Raw genomic sequence first — 20,551 nt, 5'->3', positions numbered from 1 at the left:
ACTATCAGATCCAAAGTCATGTCATGCGTGGATGATATAAACAGACGAGCCTGATACATATCCTACGCAAAATGTAACATTAAAACATTATTTATATTCCCAACGACCCCCTCCCTTCCCCTCACAAACTCTTTCTTAACCCTTCAGTCCACCTCCCTCCCTGCAGTCTTTCTCTCTAGAAGCTCAACACCACAAAATCAACAGTATGCAGAATGCAAAGAGAGCAACAACTTCTTACCATTTTAGCTTTCCAAGCGAATTTCATGGTGAGGGCCTCTCTCATCGTCCGGTAGCGGCATTAGAACAAGTCAAGTGAGAAAGGAAAAATGTTTTTGTATCGGCCGACTGAACCCGAATTGTCCTCCAGCACACACACGGTCCGCCCGAGATCTCTCTGGAGTCTAGGCTCTCTCTCTCTCTCTCTTTCTCTCTCTCTCTCTCTCTCTCTCTCTCTCTCTCTCTCTCTCTCTCTCTCTCTCTCTGCAGTCAGTCCACCCCCGCTTCTCTCCTCCGCCTCACTACTAGTGAATGACACAACTCCGCCTTCTGCACTCTCTTTGCCTCTAGTTCCTTTTCACTTATTTTATTACTGAATGTACAGTTATTACGCAACGCTAAGAAGGTTCTCTACGAAGTACCCCCCCCCTAAATAAATAGTGTACGCCATAGATCATTTATGTTTTGGTTAACTAACATGAGGGTAAATTATGTGGTCAATAAACTTTAAAAACGCCCAATTCCTAGCATCCACTAACGTTAGTATATGGTATTTGTTTATTTATTTATTTATGATCTAGGGATTTTTATTTTATTAGTAATGTTTAATAACTATAAACTAACCTTCCTAGAACGCTGCAGAGTGGTTTTTGTGTGACAGCCTAATAAGAACATATTTTAAGGTTTTATATTTCAGAATCATTATGTTCTAGGAACGCTCATCATCACCATCAAGATTTTTAGAAGAATATCTCAGCTCTGTTGGTCCTCACAATGCAAGTGAATGGTGACCAGAACTCAAAAGGTCCAAAAAGGACATAAAGGCAGCATAAAATTAATCCATTTCACTCCAGTGATTAAATCCATGTCTTCAGAAGTGATGCAATAGGTGAGGGTGAGAAACTGACAGATAGACGTGGGAACAGAGAGTTGGTGTAATTTATTCTGGAGTATAGCTGGGATGATGGTGATGAAAGCCGAACTGATGTCCACAAAAAGGATCCTTGCATATGTCCCTGGTCTGTCCAGATGTTGCAGGATATGATGCAATCCCATGTTGACTGCATCATCCACAGACCTGTTTGCTCGATAAGCAAATTGAAGGGGATCTAGAAAGGGTCCCTTAAAGGGTCTAGAAAGGGAAATATTGATCTGTTTCTCACCCTCACCTATCAAATCGCTTCAGAAGATGGAGTCTTATGAATTACTTTGATGCTGCCTTTATGTCCTTTTTGGATCTTCTGAGTTCTGATCATTATTCACTTGCATTCTGAGGACCAACAGAGCGGAGATGTTCTTCTAAAAATCTTTGTTTGTGTTCTGCAGAAGAAAGAAAGTCATACACATCTGGGATGGCATGAGAGTGAGTAAATGATGAGAGAATTTTCATTTTTAGGTGAACTATAATTTTTAGAGTGTTATTTAATGGTTATTTGTAGGCTTTTTTTTTATCACATTTTTCAATTAGTTAGAAAAATGTATCACATTTACCTATTCATTATCCATTTATCCATTATTTTTCTTTCATTATTATTATTATAATTAAACATGTAATTATTTTTTATGGTCATATTTTCATTATTTTCCATAAACGTTGCAGAGAGGTGTTTGATAGATACTACAAAAAATAGTAGGCCTACCATCAAGTACCATAAAAGTTGTCAATGGGTGTCTTCACAAAGCCGAGATAAGCTTGCTCTGCACCTACTCAAAATTCTGTGTAAAGCCAAACTAAATTATGCCTGTTCTGACCTACCTCAGCCCCTAGTGTCAAATGCAGTTCTGTGTAAATGAAATGCAGCATCAGAGCAGCCTTAAACTTTGTTGTTGTCATTATAGAGCATATATTTCCTAATGTAGTTTCATATTTAAAAGGATAACTTCATATTTTAATTAATTTCATATTTCTATATTCAATTTTCATCTCATTACATTACTTATGCATTTGTAGCTGCTGTGTAAATTAATTTAAGCCTGCTCTGAGCAGCATTAAACAGTCTGTGTAAATGCAACTTAATTCCACTTCAGATGCAGCTTCTGTGCAACCTTTGCAGTGTAAAGATGGCTAATGAGACGTGCACAATTTTAAAGTCTTCTAAAAACCAATGTTAGCTTTGTGTAAGGCCAGACATAAAAGTCTGTTTTTAAAGGGATAGTTCACGCAAAGATTTTCAGGGGTGAACTATCCCTCTAAAAACTGACAATCACGACTGTAGTTACAACAACAACAATAATAATAATAATAATTACATAATAATAATAATAATAATTATTATTATTATTATTATTATTATTATCTTCATGCAATTGAAAAGACAGGTGAAAGATTCTTTAAAGTGTCAGAGTTCAAACACAACCATGAGACCTCAAAGTGGGAGAACAGGGGCTTCTGATGGGACTGCATGTCTGAACTCATAGACAATATGAGGAAGGTTGACGCTGGAGCTGATTGTTTGGTTGAAGAGGTTTTCCTTTTGCCCCTTGTGCAGGACATCTGGCTTTTCATTTGCTTGAATCCAGGAACCCAGTGGAGACAAAGTAAACTTTAGCAGGTGTGATGTGTCGTACACACTCTTGGGTTTGGTTCTCTTACTTCCAGATACACATAAGCTTCCTAAAGAGCAATTAAGATGCCTTAGAGATTCAGTGTGATCATTCGTGCAGTCACACTGAGGAGCACAGTAGAAAGTGGTTCAATACTCTCGGTCCTTCAATTCTATCTTAACAAGGGCAGCGGTGAGATCACAACCCTTCGGGCCAGCTTTAAGGAATACTTCCTCATACAAAAATACATTGTACAGGCAATGTTGCTCAATCATAAACAATTAAATTTTATAATAAAAATGGCTTATATCCTTTGTTGTGGTTTTAAAAAGACTGGTGTTTCTGTCATTGTAGCCATTCAGCAGAGAGAAGATTAGAACTAGAAGATTAGTGCAGGAAAGGGTGGCAGTACTGTTGTGGAAAACTATCTGAACTGGTAACACAAAGGTCATGGGTTTGAATCCTTACAGAGATAACCTCTCACCATTGTGCTTTGAATAGGGGATTTAATACTCGTTTGCCCTGGGGACTTTCCCAGCCCAATTAGGGTACTGTATGTTTTGTTGGATTAAACAACAAGTACCTAACCTAGTGTATCACTCTTTACAGACACATTAACTGAATTTACAAAACTCAAATTGAAAAATGTTCAATTTGAGCATGTTTGCCACAAAGCTGTTGTTTCTCAATGCAGTTTGTTTGTCCTATGTTTTCTGATTTAAATTGAAGTTAATTAAATATTCGAGTAATAAGGCCACCTCCATACTAATACGTTTTCATTTTAAAACACATTGATTTTGCTACATTTATGCCACTCATCCACACTAGAATGGTTTCTTCCTACACCGAAAAAAAACTTGCATTTTGAAAAAAAAAACCTCCTGTAGAGCCGAGGAGGGCGGGGCCGGGCTGGAATGAGACACACCCGGTCCCCAATCAGCCTGATGGGGCGCGCGAGGGATAAAGGCGGCCGGGGACGACAGTTCGAGAGAGAGAGAATTACAGACAGCTGTGCTGTGTGTTTGGTTGTGTGTTTTGTTAAATTGTTCATTAAATTATTATTTAAGTTGTCAAGCCGGTTCTCGCCACCTCCTTTCCACTGAACCCCCTTACACTGGTGCCGAAACCCGGGATAGGAGGAGGGATTCCCGTCGCAGGGTCCTCGACACTGCCGTCCACCCAGGGGAGCGCCGCTGCCTTCCGACGGGGGACGGAGTAGCCCGACCACCCGGACGCGGGGAACGGCCGCCGTCTGCGAGGCGAGTGGGGACGGGACTCCCCGACCGCCTGGAGCGAGGGAGCCGCTGCCGGGGGCGGAGGAGTGCCCTGCCGTCCCCCGGGAACGCGGAGGGGTCGAGAGAAGACCGCCGTCCGCGGGGGGAGGAGGGAAGTGACTCCCCGACCACCTGGAGTGGTAGGGCCGCTGCCAGGGGCGGAGGAGAGTCCCCACGGGACGCCGGGAACGCGGAGGGGCGTTCTGTCCGCTGGGGGTCGGAGGTCTGACTCCGGTCCGCCCGGGGAGGAGCGGCTGCAGTCCGCCTGAGAGGGTGGAGTAGTGATCGAGGACCACGCGACGGCGCATCAGAGAACCGGTGAGTTACTTTTTCTCTCTCTCCTCTCTCTCTCTGTCGCTCCGTGTTGGCCTTTCCCTCGCCATTTTGTGTTGTTTTTTTCCCCTCCTGTCTCCTCCCAGGTCGAGGAAGGCGGGGAGGACCCGCCGGCAGTCGGGGCATAAGGCACGCCCCCCCCGGAGAGGAAGGGTGGGGGGGTGTGTACGTCATGCCGGGGGCTCCCCGGCCTGAGGCAACGCCGGGAGGCGTGTAGAGCCGAGGAGGGCGGGGCCGGGCTGGAATGAGACACACCCGGTCCCCAATCAGCCTGATGGGGCGCGCGAGGGATAAAGGCGGCCGGGGACGACAGTTCGAGAGAGAGAGAATTACAGACAGCTGTGCTGTGTGTTTGGTTGTGTGTTTTGTTAAATTGTTCATTAAATTATTATTTAAGTTGTCAAGCCGGTTCTCGCCTCCTCCTTTCCACTGAACCCCCTTACACCTCCTTTACGACATACTTTGGAAAACAATGACGTTAGGAAACTGAAATGAGTTTTCAAACAAAAATGGATAAGTGTTGATATAGCCTAAATTTCACTCTATAAGACAAAAAGCTGTTCTGAGGAGGCTGTCAGTATCATCAATTGTTCACATTTTTGCTTACTATGTAAGAAACTATTTAAAATATTTACTGTTAGGTCTGGTCCAAGGATGCAAAAATTTTCAGTCTAGAATTTCCATTGACAATGGAATTTAGTCAAGCACTGTGGTTAATGCCTTTGGTTAATATCCTGGGCTGTGGTTAATGTTCTGGAAACCAGAACCAAGATTGTATTCATGAAAGTGCATATGTTTGTGTGCACAAGAGTACCCTACCAACCTACAGTATCACATGACTCCCTCAAACCACACTACATAACCCTCAATGTCATGCACCATTAGCCACCAACAGTCACAACAAATTCAATATAATGAAGTGTGCTTAAGCAGAGACCCCCTCCCACGTCCAGAGTAGTTGTCTGGTCTTAGGCCAGCGAGGGCAGCGGGGCTCCAAGGGGAAATCCTCGTTCTCCTGGATCTGCTCCAGTTCCCAGGCTGGTTTGACTGGGTGTCCTCTGCTCGGCTCATCTTCAGGGGCTCTGGAAAGCGTGGAGAGGCACTGGGAGAGGCCGTGACCTCTCGGCCCCCCTCAAGGGACAGCTGTTTGCCCTCAAAAGGGAGTGATGTCATCACAGTGCACAACAACAAGGCCTAACAAATGGCAGGCACTCGGACTGGACACGGTTGACGCACACACGCACCTCTGATCTCACATACAGCTAGAGCTCCAGGGATTAGATAGAGAGAGTGTATGTGTGATAAGAGCCTAACGCCACTGCATCAGAGTAGTGTTGTCAATCTAAAAAGGAAACACATCCCAGTTGAAATATCCAGCATACTGTTGTATTTTAGTTGTTGTTGGCCCAAATACACACAACTATATTGGTATGTCTCGGGACCCTTGTTTAATGTAAGTCTTTGATTTGTTTTTTTTACCCATTTTAATGTTCACCAGTTGAAAATCCAAACTTCTGTAAAATGTGTAGGTCTGATCTTTTAGAAAAGTAATAACAGCCCACATCAACAAACTGCACAATTTCATTTCAGTACTTCAAATGGTGTGGTACGAGTTACATTTCTATCCAGCAAGACTTTCTTGGTGAACCAGCATCAACAGGAACTTTGAACAGTTAAAAGCAGCTGAAAAACAAATGCATTTTGCTGGTTAACTGCATGGCTATGATTAGGACCAAACCAGTTCTAACCAGCATGAACTAGCATTGACCTAGCATGCTGGTTCAAACTGGTCTTTTCATGATTCAGATAACAATTACAGCAGGGGCCTTGGTAGCTCAGTGGTAAAAGATGCTGGCTACCACCCCTGGAGTTTGCTAGTTCGCTAGTTCAAATCCCAGGGCATGCTGAGTGACTCCAGCCAGGTCTCCTAAGCAACCAAATTGGCCCAGTTGCTAGGGAGGGTAGAGTCACATGGGGTAACCTCCTCGTGGTCACCATAATGTGGTTCATTCTCGGTGGGGCATGTGGTGAGTTGAGTATGGATGCCAACACACTTAACAAGCCATGTGTTAAGATGAGCATGTTGACAGTCTCAGACACAGAGGCAGCTGGGATTCATCCTCTGCCACGCAGATTGAGGCAAATCACTATGCGACCACAAGGACTTAAAAGTGAATTGGGTGAAAAAGGGGACAAATCTTGTAATTGTACAAGATAACAATTACAGCTACCACAATTGTTTAATTGTGAAAGTGTCAGTTGCAGCATTCCAGTAAGGTATCCTCCTATTGCAGTAAAATATCTATTTACATGCATTCTTCAATAGACATGTTTGTAGCTCACTTTGAGTATAATTTACTTTTAAAAAATCAGCTTTTTTCATGCTGCTAAGAGGGCCAATGAGAAGTTGACTGTTTAGGCAATGCCTTGGAAAAAGAAATACATGAACACAGTTGTCAACTTTTTTTTTTTTTATGTGTGTAGTCTACATAAATATTACATACATGAGCATTTTAATATAAATTATTTTAATAAAAATTTATCACAATTGCAATATCAAGGGTAATAATACACATTTATAACCACTAATATGAAATAGGGTGTCTACCTCAATATCTGTTCTGGATATGCCCCAGATTAGATCCCTAAAATTCATTAATAATGCCTATTTGCCTGGTTTGCCAATTTGCGATGTAACCTAATAACTGACCGATCTCCTGACAAGGAAACAACCTTACAGATTGTTCACTTTGACATGGGTATAAAGAGGCATGGGGCTGGGCAAAGGAAACAAGCTTATAGGGGGAGTCCAGGAGGGCATGTATACAGCCCTAGGGGGGTTTAAGATATCTATTCTGTCAACACTAAGTAAATTCACCAATAGAGACATACTGAGTCTAAGCCTCCCCAGAGTGCAATCTTATAGTCTCCGGTCAGTCTCTCTTCCTGTGGTCAGCTCACACACACACACAAACACCCATAAACACACACATAAACACACATACACACAGGGCCTGTGAAGCTATGGAACACATCATGAGCAATGAGAGCAGTATTATTGCACCACTGTAGGGGGAAAAAAACACACATTCCAGGAAATCTCCCACTTCCTGCCTGCTACCTCCCAACTCTAATGCGCCTGTCATCATCGTACCTGACCGAAGAGTCAGTTATCATGTCCACACTGTCAATCACATTCGCAAAAACTTGCTGGTTAAATAAAATCCTGGACTAGCCCATCACTGCGTGAACAGGAGTATATATGGTCAGATTTTGGACTGCTGTTTTGCACTCGTCACTAAGAGAGTTATAGGCAGAGCTGACGCAGGCAGAGCGAGCTGGATCAGAGTACTGGAGCTAGAGGACGCTGGGAGGAGACCTTCAGTGGTGGCGTATCTGTCTGTGTTATGACATACCAGGCAGGCATAGACACTATGGGAAACTCAAGTTTTTCTTTGAGGTTGCTAATTGTGGTGGCACTGTCTGATAGAAGGTTCAAGATAAGCTAGAATCTGTGATTCACAATTCTCAGGAATCTGTGATCCATTGTTGCCATAACACCACAGCAACAACACAGTGAAGATAATTTTTGCTTTAACGCATGCGTTTTCAATTTGCTATTTGCTTTCTTTGAAATTAACTTCTAAAAAAATCGATGCAGTCTAACACAACATCAGTCACTGGCTTTGCTTGGTATAGCATAGTATAGGATGGCATACTATACTACTCAAATATTTTCTGTAGTCTGCAGTATGTGTACTATCTGACCAACCATTTTCAATGTGAAGAATGAACCGGAAGACATAATATATGACATAGTCATATGAAAATGTCATCTTGGACTTATTTTGATGACTAGAGGCATGGATGTAGCATCTCTCAAACAGTTGATGAGTAATTTAATCCATGAATGAAAGGGTCCAATTACAAGGCGGTTCCTGAGCTAGTAATAACATAAAATTAGCACAAATATGCAAAATCAATGTTTATATATATATATATATATATATTTCTGAGATAACTGCATGCCACTTGCTGAATTAAACATGCAAAATAAAGATATCACATGACAATTTAGCATACTATATTTATTTATTTATGGATTTTCTCCCCTTTTTTCCCCAATTTCTTGCATGCCCAATTCCCAATGCACTCTAGATCCTCATGGCAGCATAGTGACTCACCTCAATCTGGGTGCAGAGGACAAATCTCAGTTGCCTCCACATCTGAGACAGTCAATCTGTGCATTTTATCATGTGGCTTATTGAGTGTGTTACCGCAGAGGCCTAGCATGTGTGGAGGCTCATGGTATTCTCTGCAGCATCCATGCACAACTCACCACACACCCCATCGAGAGCAAGAAACACATTATAGCGACCACGAGGAGATTAACCCAACTTGACTCTACCAACCCTAGCAACCAGGCCATGTGGTTGCTTAGGAAGCCTGACTGGAGTATCTCAGCACACCCTGGATTCGAACTTGCGACTCCAGGTGTGGTAGTCAGCATCTTTACTTGCTGAGCTACCCAGGCTCTGCATATTATACTGTTTTAAAAGTTCGAAATAGCATACTACCATACTACTTACTGCAGTATATAGGCTAGATACAGCAGAAAAAGTAAGAGCAGTAGGGTAGTATGCTGTTCTGATCTTAGCCTTTATTGTTACATAATGCATACTGTTCCACAGTATATTCACATACAGTACTATTGACAGTAGGAAGTTTTTTGTGTATACTCTGCAGTCTGCAGTATGTATTCTGTTCATACTTAAGTGTTTTGTTTGAACATTTTCTATGACTGAGCTCTTTACTTTTCCACCAAATATAATCAACACAATTTAATATCATAATAACGTGATTGTAATCACTGCACAGATATGAATGAAGAACTGAAAGTCCTTGAACAGCTTCAGGGGTTTTTAGATGAAAGAAAACTGAATCAAAACAAAGAAAAGTTAAGCAACATCTTTCCCACTGAGCGCCATCAGAAGCACAGACTAAATATATGTCTCAGTGGAAAATCTGTCATTGTGAAATATGTGTAAAAACATCTGTTAGCATCCTCTAATGGCTGGAACTGTGAAGGACTTTCACAGACACACTTCTCAGAAACTCGAACCAATCCATGGACCCTTTTCACACATCACACTTTGGGTTTTGGAACGCGCAAGTAAACGATTGCAAGGTAAACGATTGCAAGGTAAACTTCGATAGTAAATGGGATTGAATGGGAGACCACGGCAAATATAATTTTTGCTTAGCCATTTGCTCCAACTTCAAAAGAAAAAACGCCACAATTATGTTTCCAAATGAAGAAAACACAACTTTCCAAATGAAGTAAAAAATAAAGAGTGATGGATTACGACCGTCAGAAGAGAAAAGATGGCAACTTTACTATCACTCTCTCAACAGCTGTATTACAAACCTCGTCATTCCTCACTGATGCATGTGTGTGAGCAGGAGAGAAGGAGAGTAAGTGTGTTAGCGTATGAATATGTTTACGTACCTCATATTCAGTAGTTTTATTTTCTATGTCCAGTAGAGGTCAGTGTGAAACGAACTGCTCAGAGTTAGCATTAGCAACTTCAAGACAGAGAAGAATATTTCACTGCGAAGAGTTTTATTGATAGGAGTTATGATCTGCTCTGAAGCCAGTTTGAATGTTTTACACTGTATCCAAGAAACAAGTCACATGTTTGATACAACAACACCCTCCTCCCTCTTGTTAGTTGTCTGTCTCTCTTATTCAGCAGCAATCTTCCTCATTACCAACAGTGTTTCTATCCCTCCTAATTTTACAACAAAAAATTGTGTCACCTGGACAGTGGTCACTATTTAGCAGCCAATAAAAAATATAGCACTCCATATCGTGCATAGACAGCACCTTAACCAGGCTCAGCTGGCGAGGAGTCCCTCAAAATAAAAAATAAATAAATAAAACAAATCTGGTGCTCTGTTTTTTCAGTCCTTTGCCTGTACTGTGTTTAAAGACTTGTAATGGTAGAATCTGACAGATTATTGTTATCATTAAAGTCTGGGTTCAATATGCTCGGGTGATTGGCCAAAAACAGGGATAATCCTGGACTACATTCTTTGATGACTAATATGGCAACCAGTTGTTTGTGCGAGTCAGTTGGTGTTGTTAATCTGGCACTTTGACCTGGACATAATAAACTTTAATTAGCCAGTGTGGTTAGTCTGGTTTGGACTTTAGCCAAACCATCTGTCACCAGACAGACAGACAGATAGATAGATAGATAGATAGAGAAAAATATTTACATCACCGTTTAACTACTAAAGGTACTGTCCATCTCAGTTTCTAACTGTTTAACTCTCTCAGACAGTTTTGGAGAGTCTATCTGACTATGATTCCGCTGATTCAGTCTGCCAAGAGTGTTTGCTGATCAGACAGTAAAATAACTTACCCAGTAGACATCACTGGGCCGGATCTGGTCTGTTTTGAGTCTCAGGCCTTCCTTGCCTCTTTCCTCATCCCCCTTTTTTCCTCTCCTGCCACTCTGACAGAAGGGGCATTAAGCCAGGCCACATGACTGGGATCAGGCCAGTCACGGAGAGAGAAAGAAAGGATGGGGGCTGCAGGGAAGTGGGGGGAGTTGTTGTTTTATAGCTGTGTGGGGCTAAAGAGGTCTCTGTGTGTTTGTTTCTGTAAATGCTGCAGTGACCACACACACACACACACACACACACAAACACACACACATGTTGGCAGGGTTGGGAGGGTTACTTTTTAAATGCATTCCACTATAGATTACAGAATACATGCTGTAAAATGTAATTTGTAACGTATTTCATTAGATTACTCAAGTTCAGTAATGTTTTCTAAATACTTTGGATGACTTCAGCACTGGTAGATTTTTTCACTTGTTTTGACTATAAAAACTCTGCCAGTACAGTAAGACAAAATACACATGTTAAAAATACATTCCCTGAAAAACCTAAATATCTTATGCAGTGTTGTTTCTAAAACAAGATAAATCAAACTGAACTTGTTTGAAGGAATTCTAGATATTTTTACAGGAAAACAATACAAAAATTATCAAGAATATGATTTTTGCCCTAATATCAAAGGTCTTACTAGAAAAAAAGTAATTATGATCCAATGTGAATTTTCTTGATAAAAAATATGATCATGCCTGGTAACATGCATGTAAAATGGCTAGAAATAGCATTTTAGCTTAGCATAAAGCTGACAATTTACACAAGGTTTATTTCTATTTCTTCTGCTTCAAACTTACTTCAAACTTACTTCTCTGTCTGCTCATTTGAATGTAACATCATAAGAAAGTGTTTCACTGCTATTCAAATGCACTTTGGATTGCATCATTTATATGTATAAATGTTTTCCATCTGAAAGGACTAAATATTAAATGAAACAAATGACAATAAAATGCAAAGTAATCTCTTCAGTAATCTAAATACTTTTTGAATGTAACTGTATTCTAAATACCAATGGTTCGGATGGCAGCATTCACACTTGTTCAAATGAACTGCGCTAACAGAGCAATCGCACCAGAGTTCGTTTTAATCGAACCAAACCTGCCAAGTGTGAACACACACTTAGTGCAGTTCATTTAAACAAGTGTGAACACTGCCATCCGAACCTTGGTGCGGTTCAACTGATATATGAACACAGCATGGACCAAAGACATCTAAACGGACCAATAACAGGAAGTAATTTGCCTAATAGTGACCTCAAGCATACCTGGTTCTTCTCATCATAGAAGCTATGTTGCCCATTACAGTTCGGTGCAGGCGTCGGAACCGCCGACAGCCGTCCTTGCAGCATATCTTCGTTTGTGTGTGCAACGGAGGAATTCCTGGCGCTATTTTGACTCCTTTACACATTTTATTAGCTCTTCGTTTGTTCTCAGCTGGTAAAAATACCACCATATATACATCTAATTTATAAATCTAACGAGCGCATTTCACCCAGCAGCCAGCATTGTTTTGGATGTTCGGCAAGTTCCGTCACAAAATATATGTCATAAAAACTGTCCAATCAGGTTGTGACTTTTTCCTGATGACTTTGTTTTGTATCTTTAGGGTCGGTGTTAAAAATGCCAGTGTGAAAGCTAAGTGAACCAGGACTAAGATGATTCACAGACCTCCCAGAATGTGAGTTTACTGGCACACACACAAAAACACACACCATTCTTTTGTTTTCTCCATCAGACAATTCCCACTTGCACTCAGTGATCCACCCTGTATAACCCCTTGCACTATCCATGTCGGTTATTAACTTTCTGCCCCAGTTGAGTGATTTGCCCCCTTTGGACTTCAGTCTGAGGCATACAGTAATGTCAAAGTAAGGGTGACAACAGTCATATTATCAGCTATTATTAACTTGTGCCAAGTCTAAAGCTCTTGCTCCAAGCTATATGCATGCTCTGTTCCTCCTACATTCACAATATAGCTTTTAAATCTACAAATATTTGTTTTATTATTTATTTATTTTTATTTTTTTATCATTTTGTATTAGAGAATGGAGAGGAAATTATTAAGGACAACAGGATTGTTGCAGGCAAGGTTACTGAAATGCACTTACAATGAAAGTAAGCAGGGGCCAGTGGATGAACAATAAAATACATACTGTTTCAAAAGTATAGCCACAAGACAAACATTATACTTGTAGACATGATTTTAGTGGGATAAAATCACTCTGTTTAAAGTTCTGTGTTATATCCAATATTACATTGTTGTCAAGACGACGTAATGCCAGTAAAACCTTTAATCTTGTAATTGCCACAATTGTTAAATCCCTAATTTTATATTTTAATCATGTTAACAAATACTGTTGAAGTTTTATGGCTATATTTTTGAAACAATAAGTATTTTAACGTTTACAGATTGGCCTCATTCACTTCTATTGTAATTGCAACATTGTGTCCCAGATTTGTGTTTTTTTTTATTTTTTATAATGAGGGACAAGTCCAAAAAATTTTTTTTGTGTGGTAATCAATATTATGCCACAAATGCTGTCGAGTAAGCTTAACTTGTAATGAACCTAAAATGTTCCTTCAAGCATACATGTAAGTCTTTAGATCAAAAGATTTTTAAAACCACAAGAAACTTAATTTAGAAAATTAATTTTTAAATAATTGGCCCCATTCACTTCTATTGTAAGTGTCTTACTTTTACCAAGATTTGTACTTATTTTTTTTTTTCTTAACAAGGGGCAAGTCAACGAATGCTGTCAACTGAGCTTAATTTGTTTTAAACCTGTAACATTTTCTTCTTTACTACTATTTTTTTAGTAATAATTAATAACAGTTATTTATATATATATATATATATATATATATATATATATATATATATATATATATATATATATATATATATATATATATAATTCCTGAAAAGAGTAGTGTGGTGTACACTACTAAGAACTCAATGTTAAGTATGTATTTAAATTAATGTGTCATTAATGTTCCTTTCATTAGGCTACTATGAAAATTGTTAATACTTTATTATAACTCTAATTAATAAACTAATACATACATAATACACAATAAACTGTTAAGCATTGTATAGCTAATATGAGTGTAGTGATGTTCTTGTATTACCATATGTAGCCTACATAATGAATGTTTATCTTTTATTTGTGTACTATAATGTGCTTTGCTGTGAATAGTGAAATTGTTTTCCTACTTATAAATATGAATGAAAAGGATTTGATATCATGAGAAAAAGGCACCACAGCAGTAAAAAAAAAAAAAAAAAAAAAAGACATTTGATATAGGCTACTCCACAGTTGTCCAGCATCTACGGAGAGCATCAAAAACTATCACGGGTACAATAACAAGCAGTATTTTCACAAATTTTAATTGTTGAAATTACATTTCAATGTATCTACATATATTTACATTTAGCAGGGAAATAAATTTACAGTGCAAATTATGGTTACTCCAGGAATGCTTGTGCATCAGCTTTAGACGATAGAAATGTCTCGCCCCTTACTGCAACGGAAAATATGATTGGTTAGCAAATATCCAACTCTCATCTGAAATGAACGTTCTGATTGGTGGATCAGCTTAGTCGGACTGTCTGTCTTGCTCGTGCCATCAGTTGCGCTCCCGCTTCCTGCATCTCTGTACACATTTAGAGATCTCTACACCTTTTTTTAATTATTATTTTCTCCCCAATTTGGAATGCCCAATTCCCAATGCAACCTAAGTCCTCATGATGGCGTAGTGACTCGCCTCAATCCGGGTGGTGGAGGATGAATCTCAGTTGCCTCCGCATCTGAGACTGTCAAACCTCGCATCTTATCATGTGGCTTGTTGATCGCTTTACCACGGAGACATAGAGCATGTGGAGACTTCACGCTATTCTCCGAGGCATCCATGCACAACTCACCACGTGCCCCACCGAGAGCAAACCACAATATAGCGACCACGAGGAGGTTACCCCATGTGACTCTACCCTCCCTAGCAACCGGGCCAATTTGGTTGCTTAGGAGACCTGGCTGGAGTCACTCAGCATGCCCTGGATTCGAACTCGCAACTCCAGGGGTGGTTGTCAGCCTCTCTGTACATTTTAAAATAATAATAATAATAATAATAATAATAATGAATAAACAAAATCAAATCAACGGTGCTGCGGCATCGCATTAGTAGATTGAAAAAGTTTAGCGGCCAAACATATCATCACTTATTTCAGGTGGACATATGCAAAATCCTAAGAAAGACAGGTGGGCATACGGCATATGCCTGCGTATGCCCTAGACTACACTACTGGTAAGAATTTTTTTCATAAGGCAATTTTCGTGAATCTGGCCCCAGATTTAAACCTGCCTCTTCCACATGAGCACCACAGTTCAACATGTATAAATCATGTGTGCTAACTACTAAGCCATGACTCAGCCTGCTTTTGCAATTCTTCATGCACTTTTACAGTGCTTCATTGTTTATACATTACTAAAGTTCCTGTGCAAGATCTGATATGCCTTGTGTCCTACCAGTTCATAAGAGTTTCAAAACTGACATGAAATGCTGAACTATTAAATTTAATTCTCCAAGGTTACACATGACTCAATTGAGAGTAAGCAAGGAAACACTGGCTAGCAACAGTAATCAGTGTCACTTTCAAAAAACGTCTGCCACAGTCACTTTAGGCTGATGGCAAAAAGAGAAGTGATGCAAAAATAGAGAACACTTAGTGTGCTCTTCCTATATTCAGCATAATTCCAGACACGCGCTTGCGGTCTGCGCAAAGCTTCCTTAATGTGCAATGGCACTGACCCCTTTTGACTTTTCTATTAATTAATGTGGGCAGCACAACTGTGCCATATAGCCTGAATATGTGAGGGCATTGACCCTGGTCACTTGACTACATAGGTTTTTCTCCTTTGTACTGAGTCTTTGCTGCGTCAAGCAGAAAATCCACAGTTATATCAGCATTTATGGCTGGTAGAATGTGTGGAGTGTCTTACTTGACCCATCTTACTTGAACTTTGCTCACTGTCTTCATTAAGGCCACAAAAACAAAGCCATTATCGACGATTAAGGCCCTATCACACTTTAACAAGTTTTGTAACTACGAGGGAAAGATAGTTAAAGCAGTGGTTAAGGATATGTGCGTACAGTGAAGTCGTAAAAACTAACGTGAAAGCAGGAGTGTTATGCAACACTTTTGTCTCTAAGTAAGCAGATGAAGTGGTTTCCAGTCTTAAGCAGTTATGGAAGGAAGGGACTGGTATACAGGATAAATAATAGAGTGCCTGAAATTGAAGTTACTGCATAACTTGGGAATGGGGACAGAGAGAAAAAGAGAGAAGAGGGGGACTATGGGAGAGAGTGAGAATGTCATAGCTGAGGTGAAAGGTGAACCAGGGTTCCACATGCCACAATTGACAAATTGAGGGTTTCAGCACTGTGGGACGTTTGTGGGACAAAGTCATTTTGTATCATCTATGTATGTGCGTACACTTGCAGTTTTGTGCATATTTGTGTGTTTGGTCCATAATCGAATGTGTTTGAATGGATGTGAGAGTGTGTGTGTGTGTCAACTATGTTAAATATGCAAGTGGAATCTGTGGGTGTGTGTCGGGTAGAGTGGCATGGGGGGCTTTCTATGGCCTCACAGTCAGAGGAACAATACGCTGTCAGAGGAACAATACTCGGAAACCCTCCAGTGTGAGAGGAAGAGACTTGAGCCAGGATGTTGGATAAGAAGGATAGATCTTCTCCCTCTCTCTGTTCTTCTCTCTGCCCATTTTAAATGTGCTGACAAATATGTTAAACTACCATGTCAAATGTTTGGGTACACCAACTCATTCTTCATCATTACTATTTTTCACATTTGTTATAATAGTAAAGTTATCAAAACAGAAAGTACTGGAATTATGTAACCAAAAAATGTGACCAAAATTTTTCTTATTCTATTTAAAACTTAGCTTATGTTTTAGTTACTTCAAAGAGCCATTGTTTGCATATTCACCATTCACCTGAGATGCTTAAACAGTATTGGAGTTTCCATTTATGCTTGGCACTTGTTGGCTCCTCTTTCTCAACTATTTAAATAAAATAAAAAAAACAATAAAATAACAAAATTATAAAAATTGAAATGTCTAATGTTGATTACAACAACAACAACAACAACAAAATCGATTTGTCCCTCTTATTCTTTAAAAACATTAAAAAAAAAAAATCAAATTTTTTTTTTTTTTTTTTTGATAATCAATATTATGCCACAAATGCTTTCAATTGAGCTTAAAGGATTAGTTCACCCAAAAATGAAAATTCTCTCATAATTTACTCACCCTCATGCCATCCCAGATGTGTATGATTTTCTTTCTTCTTCAGAAAACAAAATGAAGATTTTTAGAAGAATATTTCAGCTCTTTAGGTCCATAAAATGCAAGTGAGTGGGTGTCAACTTTTTGAAGATCCAAAAAGCATACATAGCCATCATAAAAGTAATCCATACGACTCCAGTGTATTAATTAATGTCTTCTGAAGTGAAACGCTAGGAGTGTGTAAGAAATAGATCAATATTTAAAACTTTTTTTTTTATTTATTTTTTTACTAAAAATTCAATTCTGGTTTGGATACGTCAACTGCGGTGCCATCATGGATCAGTCAACAAGGAGAGCTGTTTGAATCGGTTTGAATGTGAGTGAGTGGAGGAGATGCCTCAGACCGAGCTCCTTGCTTAGACCGCCGCATAATCTGCTTTTGTGTGGAAACAGTATTGTGGTCCATAGAAACAGCTGTTAATTAGGGGTCTATGTATGAATATCTATGCAGAGGAGGCTTACGCGCTTACATCACGCAAAAGGCAGTTTGAACTCCCCTCTCGTCAATGTACAATCCTTAAGCTGGCCAAGCGAACATTTTTAGTAAAAAGTTTTAAATATAAATCTATTTCTTACACACACCTAGCGTTTCGCTTCATAAGACATTAATTAATCCACTGGAGTCGTATGGATTACTTTTATGATGACTATATGTGCTTTTTTGAGCTTCAAAAAGTTGGCACCCATTCACTTGCATTTTATGGACCTACAGAGCTGTAATATTCCTCAAAAAATCTTAATTTGTGTTTTGCTGAAGAAAGAAAGTCATTCACATCTGGGATGGCATGAGGGTGAGTAAATTATGAGAGAATTTTCATTTTTGGGTGAACTTTAACTCGTATTTAACCCGGAATATTCATTTGAGCATACATAAAAATCTTATATAAAAAAATAAATAAATAAATAAAAAACATGAGAATCACTCAAGTCAAGTGTTTCAAAACTTTTGAATGGTAGTGCATGAAGTTTTTTACATTTGTAAAACATTATTTAAACATCTAATGCATTGACATACAGTATTTTCTAATGCTGCTAAACACCAAGTTATAATGCTATGGCTTTTTCTATGAAACACAATGATGCTGTTTCCCTGAATTGAAACATTGCAGTGCAGGTCAGAGGGTGGTCAGACAGACGGAGTCACCAGTGGTCAGCTCCACTATTGAAAAAGTGCTGACAGAGAGAGCTTTTCCCGCTCTGCCTAACATAATCCCCACCGCTGCCAAGCATTCACAAAAAAAACACACACACCTTATCCTCTTAACAAACTGGTCAATGTATATGTGGCCAAACAAATCGATTGGCTTTTATGATTAAAACAAATTCATCTTTGTTTTTCTTTTACTCCCCATAAAGGTGATACATATTTCCTGAGTGGATTGACTCACCCCTTATGTACCCCTTAAGCTAATTATGAAACTACATCCTAACTTCATCCCTTATATCACCCCTTACAGACAAATTTTAAGATATTACCTGGCCCATTTACAGTATAAACCTGTTTAGCTTGAATAAATCATTTTAAATATGTTTTTGTGTATTTATGGGCACATTTTCAGAAATATGGCCCTCACAATTACAGTACACAACAATTGCAGTGTGTGCAAATAAGTGCACATCAAACTTTAAAAGAACATGTCTACGTCTGAATTATGTAGGTATGATTTAGTCTTGGAGAACCGTTCTTGGCTTTTATATGTGATAGCAGTGTGAAATTTGAGCAACTTTCAGATTGCTACATGTATCTGTCTGCATATCTGCTCTCTACAGATTTGTTACTTTATATCTCAACAAATACAAATCATTCCTACTGCAGACTTGTGACTTTCTGCTGATCAAAAGCCAAATAAAAATGTGCATAAGGCAAATTAGCATCTTTATTAGAAACAGTCATTGTAAACAAGCTCATAGGTATAATCAGATAACAAATGGAGCTTACTGACCAATTAACTAGAATAGATTCTTCTTTTCATCCCACATCTCCAAATGATCCCAAGCAAACATACAACTGCAAGCCCAACCCAGATAATTATTGTAAATTCCATTTACACATTATTGCTAATAAAGGCAAACCACCAAAAAAGCACTAGTGACAATTAAAAACCATTAAAGCAGCCTGACAAAGACAAGAACACACAGTTAGTTGACTGACCCAGTGTCGTGGACTGCTCTCTGGGGACCGTGGTTGGTACCTCTGCAGGGCAACCCCTCCCTCCCCATCTACCTCCAGGTAGTGTGGGATGGGCGGCCAGGGAAGGAACGATGCCAATGGGTAGTGAGAGATCATGATGCCTGTGCAAGTTGCCAACACATGTTCGAGTTGGTATGGCAGGGCTAGAGAGACCCGGTGCCCCTGTGATGAATGATGATGATGGTGATGAAGATCTTCCCCTTGTGACCATGCACTCACAGGTCTGTGAGATGGGATTGCTGGTGCCGTTTGTGTTTATGTGCCTGTCGGTCTCAGGAAGGCATTCTCACTTGCAGTCCAAAGTTACTGCTTTCTTGCATGCTCCTTTGCCCCCTTGTGTGATGTAAAACAGTCTGAAAGATCTCTGTTTAGAAGTCCACAATCACCGTTTCCTAACAAATATAAACGTCTCTCTTACTGTTGCTCAGTCTAATGCAAGAGAAAGTTGGCAGCCTCTCTGTTGTGGCCACATGAGTGATTAAAGTCTGTTGTTTTTCTCTCTCTCTCTCTTTGTCTTTCTGAAAGGAGGAGGAGGAGTGAGGGATAAGTCCTGCCCCTACATTAGTATCAAGAGTGTCGAGGAGCAGAAAGGTGGAGAGAAAGACAAGATAGAGAGAGAAAAGGGGAGTTAAAGGGGATCCAATGTTAAAGGAGGGAAACAGAGAGGATTATAGGTTTGAACAAAAGAGAACCGTTTTAGCAAAATTCTACACTAAAGCTCTATGGGGGTTTTTTTTTGTTTGAACTGTCAAATTAAAATGTTACATCTGTATAAAGCAGTTGAGTGAAAACATATATTCCAGAAAGCTTCAAAAAGCTTGTCTGAGACGCTGATCCCAGTACAGCAGTAGAACCGCAGGGAGTCGGTATGGGTTGAAGGAGAGCCTGATTGAGTCATCCAGTAATGGAACCTTCCTGTTAACCAGTAATTCAGCAGTGTGGCCTTTGATACCAAAATCAAAGACAAGGTTCAGTTGACAGGTGTGTGCGATATAAAAAAATGTAACCAAATATTGAAGATGGTGGGGACCAGTTGAAAAGCTTTATAATCGTCATTTTAAAATACATATTAATCGACCGCTATCCTGAATATTGGAAGGGCCAGTTCAATGCTGGTTATGCCCCTGTGCAACAGGTTGTGTGTGTGCTAAGTTGGAATGACTGATCAGC

The 20,551-nt window shown here is 39.7% G+C and overlaps 1 protein-coding gene across 2 annotated transcripts in view; it reads right to left on the bottom strand.

Annotated features, from left to right (window-relative positions):
* The window catches only part of LOC127424445 (ral guanine nucleotide dissociation stimulator-like 1), a 39,564-nt gene extending 19,714 nt beyond the window's left edge, over window positions 1-19,850 (bottom strand). Inside the window, exon 1 of one of the 2 annotated variants that reach the window (XM_051669679.1) lies at window positions 19,343-19,850. In XM_051669679.1, the coding sequence (XP_051525639.1) occupies window positions 19,343-19,477 (135 nt within the window). In that variant the 5' untranslated portion in view covers window positions 19,478-19,850. Of the gene's footprint in view, window positions 1-238; window positions 435-19,342 lie in introns of those variants that run through there. The other variant, XM_051669680.1, reaches the window with a different exon arrangement.
* Between the last annotated feature and the right edge of the window lie 701 nt (window positions 19,851-20,551).

This window comes from Myxocyprinus asiaticus, chromosome 33, assembly GCF_019703515.2.
Source record: "Myxocyprinus asiaticus isolate MX2 ecotype Aquarium Trade chromosome 33, UBuf_Myxa_2, whole genome shotgun sequence".
Classification (NCBI taxonomy): Eukaryota; Metazoa; Chordata; class Actinopteri; order Cypriniformes; family Catostomidae; genus Myxocyprinus; species Myxocyprinus asiaticus.
The sequence above is the reverse complement of the archived record's forward strand: the minus strand, read 5'-3'. Positions and strand labels throughout refer to the sequence as shown.